At 44.7% G+C, this 12,256-nt stretch overlaps 1 protein-coding gene across 3 annotated transcripts in view; it reads left to right on the top strand.

Moving 5' to 3' along the window:
- Positions 1-12,256, top strand: part of slit2 (slit homolog 2 (Drosophila)) — a 513,947-nt gene that overhangs the window by 314,120 nt on the left and 187,571 nt on the right. For all 3 annotated transcript variants that reach the window (XM_078545575.1, XM_078545584.1, XM_078545594.1), the window contains exon 5: positions 7,981-8,052. In XM_078545575.1, coding sequence (XP_078401701.1) covers positions 7,981-8,052 — 72 coding nt within the window. The remainder of the gene's footprint in view (positions 1-7,980; positions 8,053-12,256) is intronic.

Raw genomic sequence — 12,256 nt, forward strand, 5'->3', positions numbered from 1 at the left:
AGTGCCTTACTAAAATCAATGCAGACAACATACACTGCACTACCCTCATCAACTCTCCTGTTACTTCCACAAAAAAAATTTACTAAGTTAGTGAGACACGATCTTCTCCTAACAAAACCATGCTGACTGTCCCTGATCAACCTGTGCCTTTCTAAGTGACAGTTTATTCTGTCTCTCAGAATTGATTCCAATAATTTGCCTATCACTGACGTCAGACTGAGTGGTCTATAATTTTCTGGCCTATCCCTTGCACCCTTTTTAAATAATGGTAAACATTTGCAGACTTCCAATCCTCTGGTACCTTACCTGCAGTCCTTAGGGTAGAAGTTGGTTTGTACCCAAAGCCAGTGCCAATGCCAAAATTGACCCTCTCATGTTATCAAGACATGATACTAAAAAACAAAAATGAATTGTTCTGTCCCAAGATTTATAAACATCATTGATAACAAAATTCGATTAGAAAAATTTCATTTGAAGTAATGCATTTTAATGTATGGCCAATGCACTATTAGTTCTTTACTTCAGTTGCTCTCTGTAGTCTCACGCTCAGGAATGGAACTGAAACCAGGAATGGTTTTTTCTGATACTGCTAGATCTGCTGTGTTTTTGCAGCACTGCTTTGACTGAAATTTCCATGGGCACTCTAAGGTGAAAGATTTGCAAGACTATCAAAGAAACATCATAAATGGTCATTTGTGCCATACATCCATGGGCTCTGCCAATCTTCTACCAAAGTTACAGCAACAGATCAGCAGACAGCCACTTGGAAATTCTAGGTCTCTGCATCTTACAATCGGTAAAATAATGATATTTATTGGCTGTTTTTCTTTCAGTTTAAGCGGACATGTTATGCACATTCCAGTATGGCCACTTAAACTAGCTTTATTGAAATCTTATTGATGGCACTGATGGAGCTACCCTGCCCCACTCACTGGGTGGAATTTAATTCTCCGCCCCCCACCAGAGGTAGGCTGGGAGGCAGTGGAGGGCATTTAATCAAGCGGGAAGGTACGTGGTGGAGACTCCATTGCCTTCCTCACCCCCACCCACCTTGATTAAGTCCAGGTCTACTTAAGAGTCTTATCCAGCCACCACTGGTATTCAACAGAGATGGACGCGGTGGGATGCATGCCCAACAGAGAGACACACCAGAGGTATGGGCCGACCATGGGAAGACCTCCCCGTCCTCACCAGAGCCTCCACGACTGACCCCAGCAAGCCCACCTTACCTACCTTCACTCCAGGCTCCAGCGACAATCCTGCAGTCTGAGCTTACTGCAGTACTGACAGTGGTCAATGCACCCAGTGGCACTACTGTTATTGGAGAGCTGCCAGCCTCTGATTGGTCGCAGCTCTCAGAGATGGGATATCTACCCTGAACATTACAAGGACCCAGGCACCGACCAGCTAAATGTCTGATTGGCACTAGATCAGGTCCTTGAGGGATGGGGGTGTGTGTGGAATGACCACTGCAGGATTGTCACCAGCACTTGAGCACAGGCCCACCGCTGGGAATATTAAATTCTGCCCACTGCATCACACGGATCAGAAAATTCAATGTCTGGTCAATACTGAGTTTGCTGGTCTCAAATGGAATAGCAGTGGGGACACTACTTTGGCCTCAGTATCCTGGGAAAAGAAAAATCGGTTTTGGATCCTCCTACTCACTGCTGTCCAGCGGCTTCTCCTGGAATGTACATGTGGACACCAGGCAAGGACTGGATTGGGCTTACCTGTTATTGAATAGCTGCCAGAATTCATTGTTTTGGCTTGTGTGTTAGTAATAGCCAATAATGTACTGAAAATGTGCTATCATCTATGGAGAAAATTGGGGACAATTATCTTTATATTTGGCTCTAACTATACATACCGCATTATGTGAAAGACTAGTTGTTGCACCAGTGAGGGAATAAATGAGTAAATTTTTGATGCATTTAATATGGATTTTTTTTTAGCAATGCCGTTTTAGCGACGTAGTGACAAAGCAGTAATAATGTAAAGTCTATATTGCAAATTTTCCAGAACTTGATGCTAATGGTCAGTCACCTAATTGTATGTTGAAAAAAAGTAGCTCAGATGATATTGCTCATAATCCCATAAAGGAAGAGTTAGAAATGTTTCCATTTAATTCTAAGTGTGGGACAGACACCTTTTCAATCTACATTCAGTGACTCTTCATTGTGGTTTTGCTGGCTGCAGTGGTGCCAAGTATTAAGAGTGAGATGAGTTGCGGCATGGGATATAACAATTAAGTTACTTGTCAGTTGGCTGTTGGGGTATAGTGATTGAAAAAGGTACTGTTTGTAGTTGGTCACATTGTGAATTCCATTCCGCCATCCACATGTGCTGGCAATTATACGTCATGTCTTTCAGCACTGTCCAGATTTGATAGGATTTTAACAAGATGACATTATGGTGGGATTAAAAAAATAACATTGATTTTTAGTACTACTTTTATGTTGCTACTGATGGCAATGGGAAACTGGCAATGGGCACATAAAAAGAAATGGCATTTCCCAGCGCCAACACTGCTCACGACAATGACACAAACCAAAGAAGCATTGTTATTGGAGGTGGGTTTTTTGGCAACCAGTGGTTGCTGTGGGCAACGTACTCAGATTCACCCTGCAAAGGGCATCAAAGTAGTTTGGTGATCTGGGCAAACCTTCCCTAGTCATTGGCCACGGTACCAAAAATAGTTGCATAAAGCAGCATTAGCAACTGCTCATGCACAAAACAAATGTACATAGTGTGTATGATATAAACCAGCACAAATTTCTAATTTAATCCTATAGGAATGTGTTAAGTGGAATCTAATAACTTCTGGGGTGTGGCTTTAAAAATATAGGTACCAGTTACACTAGCTGTGCAGTGATCACGCTGCAGTGATGCATTCTTAAGGACCGTAGCTTAAGTTGGTCCTTGCATCCCCTCCGCTCTCTAAGCGACAGCCTTCCTGGAAGTATAGGTTGCAGCTGCTAGGGTGACCTCTTTATAAATGAGGCCAAGTCATCCAAACAGCTAGTTCTCATGGGGAGGAAGGGCTATGGATCTGCCAGTTACTTATATGTTGCATTTCTGCTGTGATTAAATATATAGCTAATTTGATCATATTTTCACTGTTTTAGTAATCAATAGGGAAATAATTATATTAACACAAGCTGATTGGAGAACTGCATTGAGGAATCATTGTTAAAAAAAGAAAGTAAAGGCCATTTGGAGGTTATTATGAAGAAATATCCTTATCCTATCTCATTTATCTTTTCTTGTCAAAAAGTGGCAGTGTTGTGCTAAGCTTCTTTCAGTCCAGCACCTGTTCTGAATTGGCACCTTTCCTTGAACAGATTGTTGAGCGTTTGGCAAGTACCACCTTTGTGACTATTATTTTGTGCATCACATTCTGGGTTTTTACTGTCCAGCTTCAGTTGCTTTGACAATTTGTCTCAAGAAGCTTAGCTGATTAAAGGTATTTATGAAAGCAATCCATGGTGGTGGAGATTTATGCTGCACCGTTCTGAGGCCTGGGACATTGCCTTGGAGGAAAAGAAAATTACCAGTAATTAAATTTATGGGCAGGTTGCCACCTACAGAAGATTTATTGTGACAAAGTTCAAAGGACAGTGAAGCTGCATTAGTAATGAATACATTCCCACTGACACATGATATAAGAATTGTGAGACTTCCTCCTCACAGAGGGTTGAACTGACAAAACCACATTAAGATTCCTGTAGGAAGTCTATAATTTCAGAGATTGCTTTCCTATTGCATCCACTCAAGATAGATATTAAGCAGTCACAAGGGTAACTCTGCACATTTCTATCACTTCTCTTAAATTGTATTGTGTTAGCCCCTCGCTGTTACACTGTCTAATAATCCACATCCTCTGGCCTAGCTCATTGTTTATGGTGTCTTTTCCAGCTTATATTCTTTTCTGACAACATGTATTCCTTTTTACTGTGTTTTAAAGACTGTGTTAGAGAGGCCTCCAAAGTATTAAAAAGCGCTTCACTATAATACAACGGGTAAACTGACAATAATGTCTTATGATCTAATAATTCAGTTAAAAGTTAATTTAAAAGGACTGGGATTGAGCACAGATCCTTAGCACTAGGCCTTCTGTCGTATACTCATGTATTCAGAAGTGGTGTTCCTATTTGAATAGAGTTTCAGTGTTTCAAATAACTAACTGTTCCAATACATCTGCACATGATAATAAAGTGCAGGAGTCCTAATGCATGTGCACATAGCATTCTGGGAGAGAAGGCCATGAATGACTGCAGCAGTTGCATAGGTTCGTCCTACAAATGCATATCAACAAGTCAAATATTCAAGCATTTGATTGAGGGGCTCATTTGAGTATCATTTTTTAGTCTTAGTGGCCTCCTGCGTTTAGGAGCTAGCCTTGAATCGTAGTACTAAAGATCTACTTTGTTTGATGATGTTACACAAATGACATAAACCCAGTGGGCAGAATTTTACATCCCGTGGGAGGGTGCACACCCGACCTGATTGGGCGTAAAAGCGTCTCGACGTCATCGCGCACCCACGTGATATTTCGCTTGGCAGACGCGTGCAAAAGTCAGAAGCGGGTCTGCTGACAATTGAAAGGGCAATTAAGCCCATTAACGACACAATTGTCTCCGAATTTTCATGGCCTGTTCAACCTTACGGTTGGCGGATGAGCGAATCGGCCAGGCGGCCTTTACATTTTTCACCAAATCTCATCAAAGGGCGGGATGAAATTTCCGTTAAGAAATAAAATACAAATGAATATCTGTGGGCCGCATTTTTATCAGTTATATTTTCAGGTGCCTGAATGTGATGCATGGGCATTTTCTTAGCAGCTTTTTAAACCTTTATTTGATGATTTTCAGGTCTGCAGCTCCCTGAGTCAGCTGTCTGCCTTCAGGGACCTTTCTCGCAGCGCTCACGGAAACGTCATCGCCCGCCCCGGCAGCGCGGAGCTTTTCAGCGCACGTTTCACGCTGGCTGACCGTTAATTGGCCAGCCAATGTGAAATTGTGGTTGGGGGCCGATCGAGGTCAGGGACCCATTTCCTGGCTGCTCCCGGGCCTGCCGATCGCGTACACCCACCAAAGGTAATAATTCAGGCCGCTATTTTGTTTTGAAGCAGAGGAAGACAGTACAGAGATTAGTACAATGCTAAAATTTAGCTATTAGATTTTGTTTTTTTTTCCCCTTGGTATTTACTTAACTTTGATCCAGAAAGTCCTTTAAGCATCTCAGATGTAAATCCCAGCATGCAAAGGTGAAATGGTCCTGTTTCATTTTGGGGCATAGTTGGAAAATGTTCCACTGTGTAATAGGAATATTGTTCTAACAATTCTGAAGGAATTATATCCTGCTAACAGTCTAGTATCGAATTGTCACCAAGCCTCCTTTGACAGCATGACCACTACCATCTAGAAGGACAAGGGCAGCAGACACATGGGAACGCCACCACCTGGAAGTTCCCCTCCAAGCCACTCACCATCCTGATTTGGAAACATATCGCAGTCCCTTCACTGTGACTGGGCCAAAATCCTGGAACTCCCTCCCTAATGGCACTGTGGGTGTACCTACACCACATGGACTGCAGCGGGTCAAGAAGGCAGCTCGCCACCATCTTCTCAAGGGCAATAAATGATGGCCAAGCTAGCGATGCCCACATCCCATGAATGAATAAAAAATATATACTTTAGACTTTCAGACTTCTTTTCCTTTTTGATAACCATTTGATTAAATTAATGCGGAACATATTGACACATTATTGTTAAATTGATGAGTCAACAAAAAAGTGAAAATGATTCAAGCACAGTTGTTCAGTGCCTGAAAGATAGCTCTACTAAAGGGTTACATGAGGAAGTGAACCTGTCCTCTTTCAAATAATCAATGCATTTTCCACACTTTCAGTTTGTATTTAAGATTTACAGCCTTCGTAGTTTTATCTTTTTGTCTAGTTTAATAACGCCATGTTTCATGACTCTTATTAAAGTGAACTTGCTCAAAGGAAAGGCAGGCCTAGCACTAGCTAACTTTTTTTTTCTGGTATGAAGTAGCAATCATTTGCTTTACTGAATATAAGTGCATCTTATTCTAACTTGTCTAAAGCTGTCACGCATTAATTATATTTTACACTTTTGTATCACACTGAATGAAAAGGTACATTATTGCAGTAAACAATGAGACAACAGTTATGTTTACTGGCACCAAAATGGCATTCATTCAGGATATTAGATAATAACAGTAGTGTTTGCTTAATGAATAGAAAATTATATGCATGGAACAGAAGACACTTTATTTTTTCATTTGACGTTCATTTGGCATACAGTAATGTAACATTTTGAGAGTGAGCCAGAGATCAAACTCTCCTGGGTCCCTCTCTGCTTGAATAAGAAAACAATAGAGGGTGTCAGAATAACCAGACACTACCCGCTCTAAATACCCATGAGTTAACAGTCAGGAGGTATTGTCTGAAAGGTCATTGCAATAGAAAACACATTGCACGGTGAATAATACAGTGGAATTCATGTTGAGCAGGGGTGGGATTGGGCTGCTGCCATTCTGCTAGGCCTGTCATTCAGGAGGACAATGCAAAAACCTTGGTTCTCGTATATGAATTCCAACAGGAAAACTCCACTCTGTGATGGAGTCACACTCTCAGCACTCGTTGCCATTGCAATGTCAGAACCGGTTCTTTGGTGGTTCACATGACTGGAGAATCGCCAGACTCTCACATCCTTTAAGAGCAAAATTTGCAGTGATGTTAAATCCTTGGCATCCTGTTGTTCAGTCCATTGTGAAATGATATATTTAGGTGATTATAGGTAAATACCACAAATAAGCATGCACTGTATTGTTGTTGATCTCTTTTGACCAGTCAATTGGAGATGGTTCACTCCAATCCATTTTGGATGGTTTATTCATTAATTGGCTAGCCGGCGTGAAATCGCGGTCAGGGGCCGATCGCGGGCGACGGCCCGTTTCCCGGCCGCTCCCGGGCTTGCCGATTCCAAAACTCTACCCATGAAGAAGGACCACCTGGGCAAAGTATTGGATGACTGCCATCCGTGAACCAGATACAGTATTAATGATTCATCATTAAAATGAATAGATGGAAAACTCCAGTGGTGCAGCCACATTTCTCAATGCGTGAAGCAAGTGACTGAGCTTACCACCCATCTCCAACCACCTCCCCGCCCCCACCCCCGACCTAGTGATATAACCTCAGAAGATAGCCCTAATGGGTTATCACATTGATAAAATAAGATATTTATCAAGCACTTTTTTTTAAATAGTTCTGATTGAATGCATTATCCTTGCAGGAGCATTGGAAATAAAAATAAACTGCAGAACGCTGTGAAACTTAGAATTGTGTTTTGGTGCAGAAACAGTTAATCCTTTTACCTTGAGCTATCATAACAATGACTCGGTCTTATTTCATTTGAAGGTGTACGATTTATTGTCAGGACTTCTGCAGTCATATTGCATTTCACAGATTACTTAAAGTGCCGTGGAAATTGAATCAGAGCAAACAGCTCCCATCACTTTCTGCACATTCATCACGCCAAAAGTGCACAAGCGACCAGACTTTTACATTTCACTTTGCTTATTGCAGGTGCTTCATTTTCCCAAATAAATGGGGGACACAAACAATCCAAAGTAAATATCCGATAAATTCCGACTGCTTTCTTTTTATTTTGCAAAAGGAAATAAAGCTCAATACTGCATTGTCTCTTTCTCTTTTTTTGACAGTCTGATCTACTTTTTATGCATAAAGTGACTCAGGAACTGTATGAATATTTGATAAAAACAAACAAGGAGGCATGCAGGTGATGATGTGGTGTAAATGGAAATATCAGGGGAAAAAATGAAGAAGCATTGTATCCAACGCAGCCGCACTGTTTATTCAATCTTTCTTTTCCAACTGAGCACCCACTGTGTCCCATGTTAATTCTGTCCCTTGTTATTTTATTGCAGTGATCTGAGCGAAAACCATATTCATGCTATTCCGAGGAAGGCTTTCCGAGGAGCTGTTGACATCAAAAATTTGTGAGTATCTTTGTGACTTAGTGCCTGTCATGACTTTTTTTTTTGCAAAAATATACTTTATTCACAAAATATCTTCAACAACATTTCAAACCATTTCAAAATCACCATCACAAAAATACAATCAGGTTCAACTTTTACAACGTGTATTATGAAATGCATCAATACAATAAATGAATATTAAAATCATTTGCAGACATTCATGTTGAGCTGTACAGCCCAAGGGGATTTAAACAGTTCCCAGTCCCTCGGTGCACTGTGGCAGAAAGGTCTTAGGCAGTGACCCTTCCCCATTGCGCCTTTGTGGCAGCTGCCCCAAGCTTTAGTGCGTCCCTCAGCACGTAGTCCTGGACTTTGGAATGTGCCAGTCTGCAACACTCGGTCGGGGACAACTCTTTGCGCTGGAAGACCAACAAGTTTCGGGCAGACCAAAGAGCGTCTTTCACCGAGTTGATGATCCTCCAGCTGCAGTTGATGTTTGTCTCGGTGTGTCCCCCCTGGGAACAGCCCGTAGAGCACAGAGTCCTGTGTCACAGCACTGCTCGGGATGAATCTCGACAGAAACCACTGCATCTCTCTCCAGACCTTCTTTGCAAAGGCACAATCCACAAGGAGGTGAACAACGGTCTCTTCCCCACCACAGCCACCTCGAGGGCAACGTGCCGAGGGGGTGAGACTCCTGGCGTGTAGGAAGGATCTGACAGGGAGGGCCTTTCTCACCACCAGCCAAGCTATGTCTTGGTGCTTGTTGGAAAGTTCCTGCGATGAGGCATTCTGCCAAATGACTTTGACAGTCTGCTCGGGGAACCATCCCACCGGATCCACCCTCTCCTTTTCCCTCAGGGCCTCTAAGACGTTACATGCCGACCGCTGCCTGATGGACTTGTGGTCAAAGGTGTTTCTCTGCATAAATTTTTCCACGAGGGACAGGTGGTACGGCACGGTCCAACTACTTGGAGCGTTCCGCGGCAGCGTGGCCAGACCTATCCTTCGCAACACCGGGGACAGGTAGAACGTCAGCACATAGTGACACTTGGTGTTTGCTTACTGAGGGTCTATGCACCACTTGATGCAGCCACACACAAAGGTGGCCATCAGTATGAGGGCAATGTTGGGCACGTTTTTTCCCCCTTTAACTAGAGGCTTGTACATCGCGTCCCTGCGGACATGATCCATTTTCGACCTCCGGATAAAGCGGAAGATGGCTCGGGTGATCGCCACCACGCAGGAGTGTGGAATGGGCCAGACCTGCACCACGTACAGCAACAGCGAGAGTGCCTCACACCTGATGACCAGGTTCTTACCCGCAATGGAGAGGGAGCGTTACTCCCACATGCCCAGTTTCCTTTTCACCATAGACACTCGCTCCTTTCAGTTTCTAACGCATGCCCTGGTCCCTCTGAACCATATCCCCAGCACCTTCAGGCCGTCAATCCTGAGAGTGAAGGGGACAAAGGATCGGTCAGCCCAGTTCCCAAAGAACATGGCCTCGCTCTTCCCACGATTTACCTTGGCTCCCGAGGCCAGTTCGAACTGGTCGCAGATGTGGATCAGTCTGCGCACCGACAGCGGATCCGAGCAGAAGACGGCGACATCGTCCATGTACAGGGAGGCTTTGATCTGAGTGCCTCCACTGCCCGGGATCGTCACTCCTCTTACTGTCATGACTCTGAATGTGATTGATTGATCCTCAGTCTTAAAGTACTGGGCATACCTGACAAAGGTTGAATGCCTGTAGTCAAATACCCTTCATTATTACACTGCCTGTACATAAGTGAAGGTTTTCCCATTTGATTGGAACAGTTGTGACCAATCGGTGGACTTGAGCCCCTGTTGGCAGCAGGACTGGCTCAGCAATTTTTCTGGGGACAGCATCCTAGCTGGCTGCCCAGGCTTGCCATCCATTTAAGGACAGTAGACTCTGTCAGCCCAATCAGAGGGCCGGCAGTTCTGCAGCCTCAGCAGCCCTAACAGGAGAGGTGGGTCAAGAATGGAGAGAGGCCTCCGTTTTTAGGCGTCTCTGGGCAGGTAAGTAAAAAACTAAAAATCAGAGGGGCCAAGAGAACAAACTCCACCAGGTGACTCATTGGGGCCCTTGGGGGAGGCTTCCCCTTCCGTGGCCACCTCTATGGGGCATGGAGCCCCCTGGTCCAATGGCACTCCCAGATGGCTGCAGGGAGGCTGCCTCCATGAAACTGCTGGCCTCCCACGCAGCAGTAGGGGCCGCTCCACTGCTGGAAAAATGCTGGCAACCTGAGAAAATTGCCCGTAATAGGGCCTTTAATTATTTAAATTGACTGCCTGCCTCGGTTCAGCCTGCCATCTGGTCTCGCCACTGGGAAACTTGTCCGGCGGCACATCTGCATCGGAGAGGTGGTGGCATAGTGCTTTTGTCACTGGACTGGTAATCCATTGACCCTGAATAATGCCGTGGGGACCTGGGTTCGAATCCCGCCATAAAAATCTGGAATTAAAAGTCTAATGATGACCATAAAACTATTGTCAATTGTTGTAAAAACCCATCTGGTTCACTGGTGCCTTTTAGGGAAGGAAATCTGCTGTCCTTACTTGGTCTGGCCTATATGTGACTCTTGATCCACAGCAATGTGGTTGACTTTTAAATTCCCTCTGAAATGGCCTACTAAGCCACTTAGTTGAAACAAACCATTAAAAAGTCAATAAAAAGGAATTAAACCAGACAGACCACTTGGCATCGACCTAGGAACTGGAAACGACAATGGCTAACGCAGCCCTGTTGATCCTGCAAAATCCAGCTTACAAACACCAGGGGGCTTGTGCCAAAATTGGGAGAGCTGTCTCAGACTAGTCAGGGAACAGCCTGACATAGTCATACTCATGGAATTATACCTTACAGATAATATCCCAGACACCACCATCACCAACCCTGGACAAACCCAGCAGAGGTGGCAGCACAGTGGTATACAATCAGGAGGGAGTTGCTCCAGGAGTCCGGCCCCCTTGAAGTCTCATGGCATCAAGTCAAAAATAGGCAAGGAAACCTCCTGCTGATCACTACATACCGCCCTCCCACAGCTGATGAATCAGTACTCCTCCATGTTGAACGCCACTTGGAGGAAGCACTGAGGGGGGCAAGGGTGCAGAATGTACTCTGGATGGGGGACTTCAATGTCCATCACCAAGAGTGGCTCAATAGCATTACAATCTGACTGAGTCCTAAAGAACATGGCTGTTAGACTGGGTCTGCAGCAGGTGATGAGGGAACCAACAAGAGGGAAAACATACTTGACCTCAACCGCACCAACCTGCCTGCTGCAGATGCATCAGTAGAAGTGAACACCACACAGTTCTTGTGGTGACGAAGTCCCGCCTTCACTTTGAGGATACCCACCATCGTGTTGTGTGGCACTACCACCGTGCTAAATGGGATAGATTTCAAACAGATCTAGCAACTCAAGATTGGGCATCCATGAGGTGCTGTGGGCCATAAGCAGCAGCAGAATTGTACTCAACCACAATCTATAAACTCATACCTGGCATATCCTCCACTCTACCATTACCACCAAGCTAGGGGATCAACCTCAGTGCAGGAGGGCATGCCAGGAGCAGCACCAGGCATACCTAAAAATGAGGTGTTAGCCTGGTGAAGCTACAACACAGGACTACTTGCGTGCCAAACAGCATAAGGAGCAAGTGATAGACAGGGCAAGTGACTCACAAACAACGGATCAGATCTAAGCTCTGCAGTCCTGCCACACCCAGTTGTGAATGGTGGTGGACAAATAAACAAATCATCAGAGGGGGCTCGACAAATATCCCCATCTTCAATGATAGGGAGCCCAGCACATCAGTGCAAAAGATAAGGCTGAAGGATTTGCAAGAACCTTCAGCCAGCAGTGCCGAGTGGATGATCCAACACTTAGCTGGCTTACCCCACTTTAATTTTTCAGGCAACAGCCCTTTAATTAGAATGAAGTGGGTCTTCATCCATCTCCAGGAGGATGACCTTCATAGAGCTGCCAGCCAATGGGAGGCCGGCAGTTCTGCACACTAACAACACCACAGCTGGTGCTGAAGGTAGGGCAGGAGGTGGTGTTCAACAATGGACCTGGACATTCAGATCAATCTGGTGGCCCCATCGAGATGGTGTGGGGGGCATGTTGGACAGGGCGGACATGGGGAGGCAAATCTGCTGGAGGGGTGGGGGATTCTGAGTAGCACAAGGGGC

Source organism: Cetorhinus maximus, chromosome 1 (genome assembly GCF_964194155.1).
Source record: "Cetorhinus maximus chromosome 1, sCetMax3.hap1.1, whole genome shotgun sequence".
Lineage (NCBI taxonomy): Eukaryota > Metazoa > Chordata > Chondrichthyes > Lamniformes > Cetorhinidae > Cetorhinus > Cetorhinus maximus.